Source organism: Ostrea edulis, chromosome 1, assembly GCF_947568905.1.
Source record: "Ostrea edulis chromosome 1, xbOstEdul1.1, whole genome shotgun sequence".
Taxonomy (NCBI): domain Eukaryota; kingdom Metazoa; phylum Mollusca; class Bivalvia; order Ostreida; family Ostreidae; genus Ostrea; species Ostrea edulis.
In genome coordinates this window covers 40,205,820-40,223,207 of record NC_079164.1, presented here as the reverse complement: position 1 = coordinate 40,223,207, position 17,388 = coordinate 40,205,820, and the positions used below count along the sequence as shown (strand labels likewise).

The 17,388-nt window shown below is 35.0% G+C and overlaps 1 protein-coding gene across 6 annotated transcripts in view; it reads right to left on the bottom strand.

Annotated features, from left to right (window-relative positions):
• Nucleotides 1–1,071: 1,071 nt before the first annotated feature.
• Nucleotides 1,072–17,388, bottom strand: part of LOC125656464 (rab GTPase-binding effector protein 1-like) — a 36,403-nt gene continuing 20,086 nt past the window's right edge. For 3 of the 6 annotated variants that reach the window (XM_048887066.2, XM_048887093.2, XM_048887098.2), the window contains 12 exons: nt 16,923–16,954; nt 16,003–16,273; nt 15,560–15,687; nt 14,582–14,803; nt 13,783–13,881; nt 13,565–13,603; nt 13,041–13,142; nt 10,682–10,871; nt 9,739–9,905; nt 8,230–8,346; nt 5,202–5,312; nt 1,072–3,679 (listed from right to left, as the gene is read on the bottom strand). In XM_048887066.2, the coding sequence (XP_048743023.1) occupies nt 3,512–3,679; nt 5,202–5,312; nt 8,230–8,346; nt 9,739–9,905; nt 10,682–10,871; nt 13,041–13,142; nt 13,565–13,603; nt 13,783–13,881; nt 14,582–14,803; nt 15,560–15,687; nt 16,003–16,273; nt 16,923–16,954 (1,646 nt within the window). In that variant the 3' untranslated portion in view covers nt 1,072–3,511. The other 3 variants (XM_048887070.2, XM_056148537.1, XM_048887078.2) reach the window with 2 other exon arrangements.

Sequence of the window (17,388 nt, the reverse complement as noted above, 5' to 3'; positions counted from 1 at the left end):
AAAACAGTTTAATGAAATTACACAATTTTTGTAGAAGTTTGCTAGCCTTACTGTCCCCAAATAAAGCCGAGCATTTTCAAAGATTGTATTTATCATGTTTTTAGATTTTGAACCCATTTCTCAAATATGAAGTGTCAATAATTATTTTAGTTCCCTTTACCCCAGAAATGTGTCATAAATGGTCATGTCCTTTCAGGGAAGAAGCTGCATGATTATGTTCAAATGTGCACATGAATACCAAGAACGACCACCGACACACTGCAATTCATTTCTGACATTTCTTATTTAATTACTGTCATTTTTTTTTTAAAAAAACATATCCGGCATTTTTTTTTTTGGAGGGTGTGTGTACTTTTCTGGTAGTTTGTTATCTCTTCTATATAGAGCAAGGTAAAACCTGTTGTCCCTAATCTCTTTAGAAAAGTGGACAGGCATAGCCTACATGATCCACTGAATGAAGGCTATGCCTGTCCACTTCTCTAAAGAGATTATGTCCCCTACTCACCCATCGTCTGATCTCGTTTTCTACTCATGTGATGAGTAGAAGACGAGAACAGCCTTTGGTATCCGACGATGCTGCTCACCATGTGAAGCGGAAGTAGCATTTGAAGCCGATCTAAAAAATGTTACATTTATTTCAAAACACATATCATATATATACAAATAGCACTAGTTGAATGTATTGCACAATTTTTATGCTTTTACTACATGCAGATGTCCGTCAAAACACTGACTATATCCTACTCTAGTAGAGTCATTTTCTTAGTAGAGTACTATATGCTTGCTGTGCCACTAATACTAAGATGGCATGAGATATCTCAGTCCAGTCATTTATTTCCCCTTTTGCTACTTCAGTTAAATTCTTTTGCAATGCACGATCCCAACATCAGCTAGTGTAAACATCGAGAGTGGAAAACACTTCAAGATGAGCAACTTCTCTTTGCACCATCAGCTGTCTGGGCCATTATCTGGGCATGAACATTACCTTTTCTTGCCAACATTAGATCCTTATCACCGGCTCTCAACACAAATCACCTTATGCTCTAGGTCATAAAAGAAAACGATACTCAGTTTTACTTAATTTCACCTTTAATCTAGTTTACAAAACAAAGATATTCAGGCATTGTGAGTTCATCCACACCAAGAACAAAGTTACTGACAATACAGATGTTAGTCTAAAGAACAAATTTCTGACCCAAGGGCATTAACTCTCTACAAGGCCATTGTATCTCTTATCTCTCTACAAGGCCATTGTATCTCTTAACTCTCTACAAGGCCATTCTCTTTTAATTTTCTACAAGGATTTCGAGTACACAAGCTCCATACAATCTCTGGTAGTTAATCAGTTGTACTATGTGACTAGAATGTGTTGTTCTCAACCAAAATACATTTAGCACTTACAGAGGTTTGTTGAACAAAACCATATTATGAACAAATGTGCATCAATCATTTACAGTTTTGCATCCATCAACCCACGCTTAGTAATATTTATAAATCCACAGTTTCCACACAATACCATGTTCTGCAATGTCAGGGCACCAGCAGTGTCGAGTCCGGTCAAAGGAATCATGTTTTTACAACAACTCAATCATATCAATTACCGTGGTACATGGAAACATAGGTGAATAAGCAGTGACCTTGACCTACATAGGGCAATATAGTGACCTTGATCTAAGATGATTAAATCATCAGATCACAATGTTAGTTTATAGTGCCATCATCTCTCTATACATCCCTGTTTAACAATCCTGATTTTGTAAGTATAACTGGTTTTGTAAACTTGCTTCATGATTACATCAGAAAATAAGATGAACAAATTAAATCATTGGTTCAATAATTTGTACATAAAAGGTTTTTATCAAGATCTTTAAAGTAACAAAGTGCTCTATACAAATCAAAGGGGGAAAAAAGAAGAAAATTATATCACATAAAACTGTTGCAAATCAAATGCTGTGAGAGGATTCAATTATTGAAGTCATTGCATGAGAACCGGATAAAAAAAATCATTATAAGTCTCATCCTGTATCAGATAAATATTTTACTGAGATTACATGAAAACTAAATGCTGAACTGTGAAGAAAGTGCATTATGAATCCAAACTTAATATGGAGTAATTTTCATTTCCTAGAATCTAAATTAACAAAATACAATTGTATATAACAAATGATGATTACAAAGAAAAAAAATTCAACAGTCTCCTCGAGCCAGCTATGAATAACTTTCACATTGCTCCTAAAATGGAGTAACGAATGAAATATTGCCCTATACTACTGCACCAGCACTTATCAGATCTGAACAATGTCCATAGAAAGTTATCACAGCAACACACCTATATACACAAACAAAACATGAGGCCAACTTCATCTAGGACAGCCCTTTTTTCATTCAGTGTTTCACAGCTAAATACTGGGTAATATTTTCCATTTATAGCAAACCTTATCCTAGTTGAAGGAGATACACATTTACACCTTCTACTGTGTCATACACAACAGCTCAGATATCATGTAGATACCATGTTCTAAACACCATGCTGGATACCACAAGAGTAAGGTCTAAAGACCTCACAATGAAACAATAATGGCTTGCTTTCATACAAACAATGGTTGTTATGTAATGTATAATGGCCTCTTGCATACTACTGTACTTTTATACATGTGTAACAGGATTCCAGTTTCACACACACGTTTAATTAGTACTCCTCCACTATTTACAACAGCCAATATTACCTGTCTTGCACATACACACACATAGCGGCTCACTCACAACAGAATAAATACACACAGCACTACGTTTATATCTAGTCGTCAGCTTGTCCTCGAATTACAGGGATCAGAAGGCAATGATAATTTCACATACTCCCTCACTCTGATCAAAGTTATTTTCAGAAATTTCAGTTATTGTACAGATTTTCCCATGATTATTACTATACCTAAATAACCCTGATAAATCAAGAATTCTAATGAAATAAGCTACAGGGAATCTTCTCCTGTTTTGTGTCAGTTATGCCCCTTGCTAATTAAGAATAGCACTATCACAGTACTGTTCTACATGATTTTCAAAGTAAATACAAAAAACAGAAACTACATCTACTGTACTGAACAAATACATGCACCACTGTTGCCTTTCAATCATTTCACTTTTACACAGAGATCTGAATATACCTGGAGCACAGTCATATATATACTGTATATAATCCTTATCACACGCAAGTAATCAATATTCATGTTCATCTGCAAGAAGTCTCATTCACAGAATCAAAGTTCTTGCTTCTAACTATCTGTCTGTAAGTCCCTCTAAGAAAAACACTTGCAATTCAATGTTTTTGTGAATCGACACTTCGACACTATGCGGTGCTTTTTTAAATATTTGCGCATTACCAAGAATTTACAGTGCAAAGAAATTGGTGAATGTTATATATGTACATGGTTGTAAATGGAATAAATAATGCAATAACAATGACAAATAAAGATAATCCTACATAAACAAAATTTTATAGGGGAGATAACTGTGTCTAGTCAGGTGTGCTGGGTGGTTCTGTGCTGAAATACGGCATCGCGTCCTTGACGAGGATCGTGTGACAGATGTCGCACACTTTGAACTGTCGGCTATTAGGACCACTGACCACTGTCTTAGATATACAGTCTGAACAAAAGATTTTACCACAGTGTCGACAATGGTGCTGGAAAGACAAAGTACAAAGCATTTTATGGAAATGTTAATACATGTATATAGCAATATTAGTACAAAGCATTTTATGGAGATGTTATTAAGTATTAAAAGGCAATATCTGTACAAAGCATTTTACGGAATATTAAATGGCAATATTAGTACAAAGCATTTTTATGGTTATATTTATAGTATCAACTGATAAATGTATCGTCGACTGCCCTATTTCGGTGACTGACCAGAATTGGTGACCTTTTGTTTACGTGTTCGCGTTGTTGTTTCCGGTTGTAGATTGCGCCATCAATTTTGCCGTAGTGTTTGCAAACAAATATAGAGTAGTCTTCCGAAATTGAATTACTAGAAGGAGAGTATGCAAACAATCAACATGAGCACCCCAAAAATAAGTCCATTTACTTATTACTTTTTCAAGCAAACCTTCAAATTGATATAAAGTATACCAAAAGTCTAGAATTCTACACTATGTTATTTTATTCATTGACGTTTAGTTGCACATTCCTCCTGTATATACGTTTTAACAGTTACAAACCTTTGGCAAACTTATATCAACAATGGTCACCGAAATAGGTGACATCACCGTTTTAGGACCACAAAGTGACACGTTTTTTGTTACGAAAATATATTCAATTAATGTACCAATGGAGTTGGAATTTTTGAATGAAAGTAAAGGAATTTAATTACTTTAATGGTAGGAGTATTATTTATTTATTTAATCCAAGTGATTAATGAGAAAATCGCGGTTTATCACTAAGGTCACCGAAACTGGTCAGTCGACGATACATACAATTGAAAGAGTATTTTGCCTTTACAAGGCCATAAAGACATATCATGTCTTTATATAATATATCATATCATAGTATAACATATTCTGTCATTCTATATTATATCAGATCATAATATACCACATCATGTCATTCTATAATATATCAGATCATAATATACCACATCATGTCATTCTATAATATTTCAGATCATAATATACCACATCATGTCATTCTATAATATATCAGATCATAATATACCACATCATGTCATTCTATAATATATCAGATCATAATATACCACATCATGTCATTCTATAATATTTCAGATCATAATATACCACATCATGTCATTCTATAATATTTCAGATCATAATATTACATAATATACATGTATAATGTCATCCTGTTTAACTTGAGCAAATAACAGAATTCATACACCTTCCTCCTGGTAACACTAAATGTCTGTTTACAGTGTGTAGCTACCTTCCTCCTGGTAACACTAAATGTCTGTTTACAGTTTGTACCTACCTTCCTTTTAGTTACACTAAATGCCTGTTTACAGTTTGTACCTACCTTTCTTTTAGTTACACTAAATGCCTGTTTACAGTTTGTACCTACCTTCCTTTTAGTTTCACTAAATGTCTGTTTACAGTGTGTAGCTACCTTCCTCCTGGTAACACTAAATGTCTGTTTACAGTTTGTACCTACCTTTCTTTTAGTTACACTAAATGCCTGTTTACAGTTTGTACCTACCTTTCTTTTAGTTACGCTAAATGCCTGTTTACAGTTTGTACAATCTTCTATATCATCCTCATGTTGCCACCTGACTTCATTCTCTGCTTGTCGAATTTTCTCCAACTGGATCTGTTAGAAAGTTACACAACATGTTACTCCTCCACGGCAAAATAACAATATATTTCCGTCTCGCCATTCTCTTCGACAGTAATACCAATTGCTACTCGTCCAGGACAAAATAACAATATATTTCCTAGGGGTGAAACGATACAGTACCTTCTCGTTTCGATTCGATTTTCGATACTTTAGTCTCAATTCGATGATTTTCGATTCGATACAATAGCATGTACCAAATTCTTCATAATGCTAAGATTTTTTATGTTTCATTGTATTTATTGCTCTCTGCAAATAAATTCTACATAATGTAAAACCGTTTAACATACAGCAACACACTTATCACTTGTCTTAAATCCGAAATGTCGCCATACCCAGGATTTATACATTGGGGATGCATTTTTCAACTCGACTGCATTCATTTTGATACAGCAAAGTTTACTCATATGTTGATTGGGCAATTTTTAATTCCATTGGCTAATCAGAAACCGTGTTATCAGAAGCAATATGTGCAATGATTTTAGAACCGTATCGAACCGAAACAGACCCCGAATAAATTGAACATCGAATCCAGACCACTACATTGCGATTCGGCCGCATCGCGATGCATCGTTTCACCCCTAATATTTCCGTCTCACCATTCTCTTCGATAGTAATACCAATTGTTACTCGTCCAGGACAAAGTATCAATATATATATCAATATATATCTGTCTCGCCATTCTCTTCGACAGTAATACCAATCTTGGGTCTAGACCTCCATCTCCATCGCCACACAACACTTACTGTATTTTTTATTCATCATCAAAGTAGGTCTAAAACAGGAAGAAGTGTGTGTCTTCTAATGTGTGTAAAATAACTGTGCAAAGTTTGAATAATGTTGGATAAAAACCGGTGGTGTTGAAGATCACACAGATTAGATAATCTAAGTGTTTTGGATGTACAGAGCAAGTCAGCTCCCAGACCTGCACTAATGGCTGACAATACAAGTATTAGGCTATTGTAGGGTATAGTCACTTTTCAAACGCACACCTGAACATGATTTAATATAATATTCATTTCCTTATGCATTTTCTATGCTTAATAGAAATGACTTAAAAACCAACTTCAATTCGTGAAATGTGTATAAAAAATACATTCAAGATTGATGTCATTTAAAAGTTAAGCAAAAAGACTGCTTCATGGCAGCTGGTTCATGGCAACGAATATCAAAATATTTGTTCAATGAGATGATATTTGAATTAGAAATTATGATTTGTATATTTGTTGTATCTTTCATAACAGTATAAAACAAAACAAAGATTAAGAACCACATACAAAATGATCAAGAAAACCAACTGGGATCAATTATCTTACTAAGTTCTCATCCAAGAAAGAAAAAGAACTAAGAGAAAATGAGCCTGTAAACTACATGAGCGAACATATCCAACTTCACGAGGATCCATTGATATGGTGGCAGAAAAACGACAAATATCTTATTCTGTCTAAACTGGACAGAAAATTATCTGTTCCATCTAAAAGATTTTATTCTTCAGATGGTCCTTTAATCACCAAGCTTTGAAATCATCTGTCAAGTGAACTAGTTGATCAGATTGTATGACTGAACAAAAATGAATAAATTACTCTCTTGATCGTAATTATTCTACAATAATAATTTTCTTCAACCCAACAAATGCATTAGTTACTTGTTTATCAATCTTGTACCATGTCAGGAAATTGTAGTATCATCAGAAGATTTGTTAATTATAAAAAAAAATTGAGGCCAGGGTGTTTGTTTTAATAACATTCTATAAATATAATTGCTCTCCTTTGGTAATAAATGCCTTCAGTACAGACTATGTAGAGTTATCATTCCTGTCCATAACTTGATCAGATGAGATCATCTCATCCATTGGAGATTCAAAACAAAATAAATTAATTTCTTTGAAACTTTGGATGTAAATTGCCTTGATATACACTTAGAAATATTTGCATATACACACCAAATTATATTTTAAAAAATTGAAACAATGAAAATCAAAAGGTGAATGTTGTAATAAAATGTATCAGAATTCATTTTTCACACCGAATATTGAATATGAATTGTTGATCATTTTGATAACCCTAATGGCAACAAATCCTGGTGAGAAAAGGATACTTGCAATCTTTTTTTTATACTTTTGTTTGTAAAAATATTTGGTTGTACAGTACAGTATGTGTTTTGTTGTGAGTATCACATATTTCCCAACTAATTTGATACACAAAAGCTTGTTCTGTGTATGATCAATTTCTAAACCAAGGTAGGCTACTTCAAAATAAGTTGATGCTACAGGGATTTCAGCAATCTCATTTAAGGTCAGCATTTCATATATTTTGGATCATTATAAGGATCTTCTTTGCAAATAGAGCCTTATGTTAGATCAAATGTTGTTTGAAGTGTATCATACCAATTGTTAGCCCTTTCTTTTCATACAGATTTTAACTATGGATTATTCCTGCTCAAGACAGAGAAAGGGCTTATAGCAGGTTTGACCACTCAACAGGGGATACTTACTCCTCCAAGGCACCTGATCCCACCTCTGGTATGTCCAGGGGTCTGTGTGTGCCCTGTTCACAATTTTGTATTCTGTACAGGATTCATGAGATTGATCACTGTTTGTTATCTTCACTTTTTCATGTAAAGTATGTTTTGTAGTGTGCATTACAGATAGAGTATGTGTTATGTGGGCAATACAGTAAAACACACTCATAGTGAAGTGTTGAGGATGAACAATTTAAATGTTATAAACATAATTCATTAAATACAATAAGTTCATGTTTTAAAACTACAGGGATTAAATCACTTTGCTGTAAGCATGAATTCATTATAAGTGCATTCGCTGTAACTGTGTTTTACTGTACATGTTTCATTAAGGACATTACATATATGGTGTGTATTTTGATGTATGCATTACCTGCAATGACTGGGAGAGTTTGACAAAGTCCCTCTGAACTGCCTCACTGTTGTCAAGGTCAATCTGGAGGGACTGAACTTTGCCTTTCTGTTTCTGAAGTTCGCTCTCCAAGTGTGTCTGGGATAGAAAATTTTGAATATCAAAATAATATGCAATTAAAATGATCATATCTTATACATGTACATGTGTAGCGATAATAAAAAAAAATAGAGGAGCTGATTTTAATCAGATTGACGATATGCATACATGTTAACCCTGCTGATTTACGTAGAAGTCTCCTGCTAACAAGCTTAACTGTTCTCTCACTTTAGCATTTTTCTTCTCCTGAATTTTCTTCTTTATCAATTTCTCCAATTAAGCCAACTTTGTCATCATTTTTTCCCCCACATGTTTATCAAGTAATACAAGTTGCAGGATTCAGAGCTATATGAGGCCAATGTTTTGTTAAATGCATATTATCAAGTTCCTTCTTTTTTAGGACAAGTTGAGAGGGATTGGGAGTTGGGGTTAATGATAACGATATGAGTCGTCACACGAAAGTGGAAAAGGCCTAGTCTCAGAAGTTGAACATGTACAGTATGAGTAAATGAACATGCATTTTTATTGCTCATTTAATTGTGTAACCATGGTATCTAGCGCTTAAACAAGAGGCCCATGGGCCACATCGCTCACCTGAGTCACCTTGGCTCATACTGTATTTAAAGATTTTTCCTATATATTCGCATGTAAAACTTTGATTCCCTATTGTGGCCCTATCCAAACCCCGGGGGCCATGATTTGAACAAACTTAAATCTGCACTATGTCAGGAAGCTTTCAGGCAAATTTCAGTTTTTCTGGCCAAGTGGTTCTTGAGAAGAAGATTTTTAAATGATCCCACCCTATTTTTGCATTTTTGTGATTATCTCCCCTTTGAAAGGGACATGGCCCTTCATTTGAACAAACTTGAAAGCCCTTCACCCAAGGATGCTTTTGGCCAAGTTTGGTTAAAATTAGCCCAGTGATTCAAGAAGTCAAAAATGTAAAAAGTTTACAGACAGATGGCCAGACGACGGACAACAGGTGATCAGAAAAACTCACTTGAGCTTTCAGCCCAGGTGAACTAAAAACCATCCAGAATCTGATGTTGTACTCTGGCAATGGACTGTATCACTTCTTACTGAGAAAATGTTTATTACAGCTTCCAATCAACATTGTCGACCTTCTGTGACCTCAAAACCTTAAGGTGTTTTACCTCAATTTCTATTGGTGTCGTTCTCCCATCACAAAGTTTTACATACTGAATATACAGTCTAGCAAAATGATATTGGATAGACCAATGGAATGGGAAGATTCCTGTATTCTATACCTAACTAACATTGGACTATTCCCGACCCTGCACCCACCCTGACAATAGATTGTTCCTGACCGTGTATCCACCCTGATATTGTGGCCTGTTCCTGACCCTGTCTCCACCCTGATATTGGACTGTTCCAGATCCTTTACCTGCCCTGACCTGATGCTGTACCTACCCTAGCATTGGACTGTTCCTCTACTTGCTGTTGTAAGGCTGATATCAGTTGTTTGGACTTGGCTTGTATACTTTTCAGAGAATGTTCTGCCTCTTTGTATTTGCCCTCAACGTTTGCCCTCACTGCTGATTCTCTCTCTAGTTCAGATTTCAGACTCTCTTGTACAGCTAAAACATAACTCAGATTTAAGACTCTTGTACAGCTAAAACATAACTCAGATTTAAGACTCTTGTACAGCTAAAACATAACTCAGATTTCAGACTCTCTTGTACAGCTAAAATATAACTCAGATTTAAGACTCTTGTACAGCTAAAACATAACTCAGATTTAAGACTCTTGTACAGCTAAAACATAACTCAGATTTCAAACTCTCTTGTACAGCTAAAACATAACTCAGATTTAAGACTCTTGTAAAGTGAAAACATAACTCAGATTTCAGATTATCTTACACAGCTAAAACATAACTCAGATTTAAGACTCTTGCACAGCTAAAACATAACTCAGATTTCAAACTCTCTTGTACAGCTAAAACATAACTCAGATTTAAGACTCTTGTACAGCTAAAACATAACTCAGATTTCATATTGTTATAATGTCTTCTATTACTTTAGGGGACCTACAACCTACATTGTATACAGCATGGAATTAATTTTTTTCTTCTCTTATCAATTGGGTCCTCCATATGTAAAATATGCCACTAAAAATATCTTTATTTAGTGTAGGGGATCTATTTTTAGTTGATTCTTTCATGATGGTTCCCCTCTTATCTTTTATGGTCCATGTTGGCTGCACTAAAGAGGAATATCATCTATGTGTGCGTGGAAGGAATGTCATCTCTGTGTGTGTGCGTGTGTGTGTGTGGGGGGGGGGGGGGGGGGGGGGGGGGGGGGTGTGCAGACAGATGATAAATTTTCCTGAAGATGTTCTAAATCTGAAAATTTACCCAGTTTTTCCTGTAGACTGATGATTTCCTGATTAAGAGTCTCTTCCAGCGTGTTTTTCTCCTGCTGTTCGGCGTGGACCTGGGATTTCAGGAACATGTTCTCACTTTTCAGTGAGCCCTCTATATGTTCCTTAGCAACCTTAGCCTGAATAATCTCTTCTCGATACTTCAGCAACAAAAGCTGCAGCTCCTGCAAATGTAGAAAAGATAAATAATTTATAAACTTAACATCATAATTTACAGCTGTATCTCTCAATGCAAACTGTCCTCATCACAAAAACCAAGGACAATTAGACCCTCACTGAATTTTGTGACACATCTGTCAAATACTGAAATTTTTCTTATTCACCTTCGTTCTAGTGGTCTTCTTCATTGCTGCATGCTTATGAATTTACGGCACCCACAAATATTTGTCATTCAATATCTAATGATCAGAATTATTCCTACTAATATGCAACTACAGTAAAGATCTACATGTATGTGCACATGAAATACTGAATAATCTGTATAATCTGTAATCACGCAAATCTCCCTAACATAAAATCAATGTGATTCTAAAGTATATTACACAGTGTTGATTGTGTATGTTTTAAATCCATTGCTTTTCTCTTATTAGGTGATGTAAATGTATTTGGATATAATGAAGTTTGGTTATAATGAGCCATTTTTCACTGGCCCTAGAGGTTCAGTATAACCGTGTTTTACTGTAAATGTATTCTATGGAACTACATATTTAACATGTGCACTGTTTCCCCCTATAAGAACTATTGACTGGTCATTATTTTTAAAACTATTGACCACTCACTTCCAAGATGTTGCTCTGAATAATTATTAATCAACAACTCTGATGAATTACCAATAGATTATAGTGATGCCATTATGTGACAGACAATAGCTTACTGTTATCAGCTTCATTACGTCACAATAGAACCACCAATGTTTGCTTATTTTTGAGAGGAATCAAGATGGTGGCATTTGCAAAAGCTACAAAGGCTGGAATTTATGGTTGACTGAAGGGAGTATTTGGGATGGTGGGATACATTTCATTGCATGGACGTGGTGGCAACAATATATTATTAATGAGATTATCTGGAAACAGGGAAGTGGTCAAACACAAGACATCATGTTGCCAGAGGTCCAGGAAACATTATAAAATATACTGGTTAAAATCTTGAGAAATTTTGTTCTAATAACAAAACAATTATTGACGGGAAATGACGGCAACAGTAATTAGGCGAACCCCTCAGGACCAACCTGCTGCCCTCTGCATCACATTGACCGATACTTTGTCCCTCAGGGGCTCATATAATTATTGTTGCCCTCAACCCCAGTCAACATTTATTTTATGTAATCCACTTATCATTTTTTAAACATTACTTCAGAGAAAAAGAGCATATGTCAAGATATAGATTTGTTTATAGATTGTACAGTGTACAGGGTAAGTGTCAGTACATAGATTTGTTTATAGATTGTACAGTGTACAGGGTAAGTGTCAGTACATAGATTTGTTTATAGATTGTACAGTGTACAGGGTAAGTGTCAGTACATAGATTTGTTTATAGATTGTACAGGGTAAGTGTCAGTACATAGATTTGTTTATAGAGTGTACAGGGTAAGTATCAGTACATGGATTTGTTTATAGATTGTTCAGTGTACAGGGTAAGTGTCAGTACATAGATTTGTTTATAGAGTGTACAGGGTAAGTGTCAGTACATAGATTTGTTTATAGAGTGTACAGGGTAAGTGTCAGTACATAGATTTGTTTATAGAGTGTACAGGGTAAGTGTCAGTACATAGATTTGTTTATAAATTGTACAGGGTAAGTGTCAGTACATAGATTGTACATTGTACAGGGTAAGTGTCAGTACATAGATTTGTTTATAGATTGTACAGTGTACAGGGTAAGTGTCAGTACATAGATTGTACAGTGTACAGGGTAACTTAAGTGTCAAGACATAGATTTGTTGATTGATCGTATAGGGCATGGGAGGTATTGGCATGGCGGTATGAAATATTTTACAATTTGATGACTATATGTGAGGTTTGCAGAATGCTTTGTGTAAGTGCCTATACACTGTCTGTACTGGGGGGGGGGGGGGGGGGGGGGGGGGGGGGGTGGCCTAATCTTATGGAATACACTATTTACCTTGTTATCCACCTGTTTATCATGAAGATTGACATGATTACTAACACCACAGATAAAAACCCATGCTGTTTTATAACACAATTTAATGAACAGTGATGGACTATATCAAATTACACATCAGTACATGTTCTATTCAACATTTCATTATGCACCAGTCTGGTTTTCCTCCACCTTTTTTTGTGTTGATGTTTTATCTCACCAGTTTAATCTTACCTCCATATTATTGGGAAGATTAATGTCCTCATTCTGCAATTGCTGAGCAAATTTTGAGTGTTTCCCCATTAGAGAATCATTGTCATCCTGTAGCTTCACAAGCTGAAAATAATAATGTTATTGTCACTAGCAATCACTTGTTGAATTTCATACATCCATCAGCTTTTCAAGAGAATTTATTTTTGTGAGATGAAAGGTATTATTTATTCATTCACAAAAACAAGTTCTTTCTTTCTTTCTCAAAGGTTTATTGAAAATCACATTTATAACAATTACAGATTATAAACATACTGATAGTCCAATGTATTTTATAACTTAATATAGCCCATCAGAATTTATATTAGTATATTGCTCTGGTATTGGTACAATTTACAAATGAACACTAGTACTGTCCAATACATTTTACAGTGAATATTGCCCTTTACATTTTATAAATTGAATATTACTCATAACATTTTAGACATGTGTTGAATATTGCCTGGGAACATAATACAATTCTCTTCAGTATCTACAAAATCTCTCACCTCTTTCTGTACAGTTTCCCGATCTTTTGATAATGATTTCTAAAACAAGAAACATTGACCTCTATAAACATATGCACAGCAAGCATGTCAGTACTGAAATTTCATTAATTACATAGTGGAAATCTTTTAATATACACAGCTTTAATATGACAGGAAGTGAGAAACAAAGTAATCCTCTAAACTCGGCCCGAATGACTCGGGTTGTGAATACAACTCACCAACATATCCCTGAGTTCTAGTTGAGATTGAGTGTTGTTTTGCCGGACTTCCGTAAGGTAACGTTCACACTCCTCGATTTTCGTGGTTAAACTGGAAATCTGTCACACAAAAGTTACAATTCAGATCATATTTGACATATCCCTTACCTTAAATATTGTATATTCCATATCTTACCTGTTACATATTTCATGTCATGCATATCCTACATCTTTGTATTATATATTCCATATCTTACATATTTATACATATTCCATATCTTACACATACATGTATTTATACATCTTCCATATCTTACATATTTATACATATTCCATATCTTACATATTTATACATATTCCATATTTTACATATTTATACATCTTCCTTATTTTACATATTTACATGTATACATCTTCCTTATTTTACATATTTATACATCTTCCTTATCTTACATATTCTTTACCTTACATATTACAAATTTTTCACTCCTTATATCAAACACTAACAAAGAGAGAATGCATACCTTTGCCAGAGCTCCCACAATTCAATGCGTTGTTCAGACTATTTCCTTGGTCTGTGATATAAATCTGTTAATCATACCTGGTTTTCTGCCTCCGTAGCCGAGTTGTTTAGACTATTTTTTAGGTCGGTGATATAAATCTGTTAAATATACTTGGTTTTCTGCCTCAGTAGCCGAGTTGTTTAGACTATTTTCTAGGTCGGTGATATAAATCTGTTAAATATACCTGGTTTTCTGCCTCAGTAGCCGAGTTGTTTAGACTATTTTCTAGGTCGGTGATATAAATCTGTTAAATATACCTGGTTTTCTGCTTCAGTAGCCGAGTTATTCAGACTATTTTCTAGGTCGGTGATATACTTCTGTTTAGTCTCCAGTGTCTGAAGTTCTCGATTCAAGCGACGCTCCAGAGACTTGGCCTTCACTTGCTCCTTTTTGTAGTCGTCCTGGACGTTCTGGAGCTGGGCCTCATAATTATTGCACATGTCACATGGTTTCCCAGCCTTTTCACGAGCCTCCACCAGCTAGGTTTCAAAATAAAAAAAGTTTAATTAGAGTTAAAAAGATGTTCCTGAGCACAAGTGCCCAAGTAAATGCGCACATCTGAACAAAACAGATTAATTCCGTATCTCAGATAATTTTGGTGTGCTGGAAATGTTGGCATGTTTGGTGGGTGAGGAAAATTCACCAAAAATGAAAGTGCTCAAAGTTTCATCCATATAAATGATACACTTGCATGTTAAATGTAAATACACCCCAAAAAATGAAGTGTTAAGATTTGATTTATTATGATATATTCAAATTTAAATCATCAGTTATCGGCTTTATTGTTGTATTAACAAAACATGAAGTGCAAGTGAGCTGTGTATCAATTTTCTAATAATAAGTTATTAAGCATGAAGGTATATTGCAGAATAATAACCATGGCATTCCTTTGATCTTTGCAATAACCGGGGTAGAATATAAAGTATTTCACTTGTTAATTATGATGACTGGAAACAAACTCACACACTTTTGTGCCATACTGTGTTTATCTTGTTTAATCATAACAACTGAAGACAGATTCACACACTTTTGTGCTGTACTGTATTTATCTTATTTAATTATAACTGAAGACAGATTCACACACTTTTGTGCTGTACTGTATTTATCTTGTTTAATTATAACTGAAGACAGATTCACACACTTTTGTGCTTTACTGTATTTATCTTGTTTGATTATAACAACTGAAGACAGATTCACACACTTTTGTGCTGTACTGTATTCAGCTCGTTCGTCACCTGCTTTTGTAAAAGTTCCCATTCCTTTTCGCTAACCATTCTTCGCCCCTCCAGGGACATCCGACTGTCTGTTTGTTGTCTGGCAGTGGCCATCAGGGACTGTCGAGCCATTAATTCAGGGGTTGGATCTGAAAGGACAACAAAGGACACATATCAAAATACATATAGCTACTTTGCAACAGGAATACAAAATACCACATTCTTTGACAATGTAGTCAATGAAGGATTAGTATATAGCACCTTAAATGTCAGCCCTTATCCAGTGATCACCACCAGAGACATATTTAGTATCAGTAACATACCAGTTTCTATTTCTATTACTGAAATTCATTTTTTTTTCATTTCACTTGGAAATACATGTTCATAGATTCACACAACTTTCACTCCATGACTCTAACACTGTAGATCTACTTTGACTGACTGAAATGGAAATTCCCGTTTACCAGTAATTGCCCTCTTCTGGGCCTCTGATAGGTGCGGCATGTGCAGGGTTTTGTCCGGACTGATCTGTACCCTAAGGCCATCATCCTTTGCTGACAGACTGTCCAGTATCGTGTCCCCAGCTGTGTCCAGGGTGTCATTACTCCCGGACTTCTTGACCTGACTGTCGTCTGCTGATAGGAAGTTGATGCTGGAGTTGGATCCCTGGGACAGGCCCTCTGACTGAGTCTGGAGGGCATTGCTTAGGTCATGGTTCTCTATCGTCTGCAGTTTCTGTAATCAGATATTATATGCATGAAAATTTCAGAATACTTATACAGACAAATCAACAAACCTCATTCAACCATTTTCATCATTTTGTCATTCAAGCACAGTAAAACCTTAGGATCACGCCCTAGGAGTTTTTAAACAGAGACATGGTGCTGATAATCAGCAAAATAGCAAGAGAAATGTGTTCCTAGAATACGAGTGGTGATATGTATAGCAAACGTGCTATAGCAAAGCATGTGATTTCTAACAAGCATGATTTATAATAACCAATCAATATATACAGCCTAATTCTGCTATATCTTTTTCCACTATCGTTGATGAGGAATGAATCCGTGAAATTTAATCAGTCGTGAAACTAATATAATCCTAATATTTACATTACAGTGTGCTAATTTAAATCAGAGTGAAAATTATTTCATTTGGTCAATGTTAATACATCTAGGAGCAAATTAAAAGCTGTATGCAGTATTTACCTTAGCAGATGTATATATTACTCTATTCACTATAAGCAGTTATTCATTATAAACCAGTTTCCTGTAACCTAGTTCTACTGTACAAGTACCATATGTTACATACAAGCATGCTCAGACAAAGATATAGAAAACACTTCAGGAAAAAAGCAAAACCTATTCACCTCGCTTGTTTCTCTTACCTCAGAAGCTTGCTCAATCTTTCTCAAGGCATCTGAAAAACAATGAACAACCAAGCCTAAGTATCATATTCATCTCGTTTGTGACAACTTGTTTGAACAGTCAGTATTTGATAAACGCTGAAAACTTACACACAAATCATCAGTGTATTATATACATGTAGATTGTCTGAACTTAACAAAGAAACATCAAGTGCAAAATTTTAAGTAATTTGACTAATGTTACAAGCTGAAACAAAATATTTCCTGCTTCCTCTGTAACTTCTTATCACAAAATACAGTAAAACATGGTTATAGTGAAGCTCGAGGGCCAGCAAAAAAACAGTTCGTTATAACTAAACTTTGTTGTATCCAATAAATTTGTTGCTATTTTCCTCTCATTGGGGAATGAATATCACTTTGCAATAAGCATGAATTCATTATAAGCATACTATATGTAAGTTTTACTGTACAATTCAGAGCTACAATA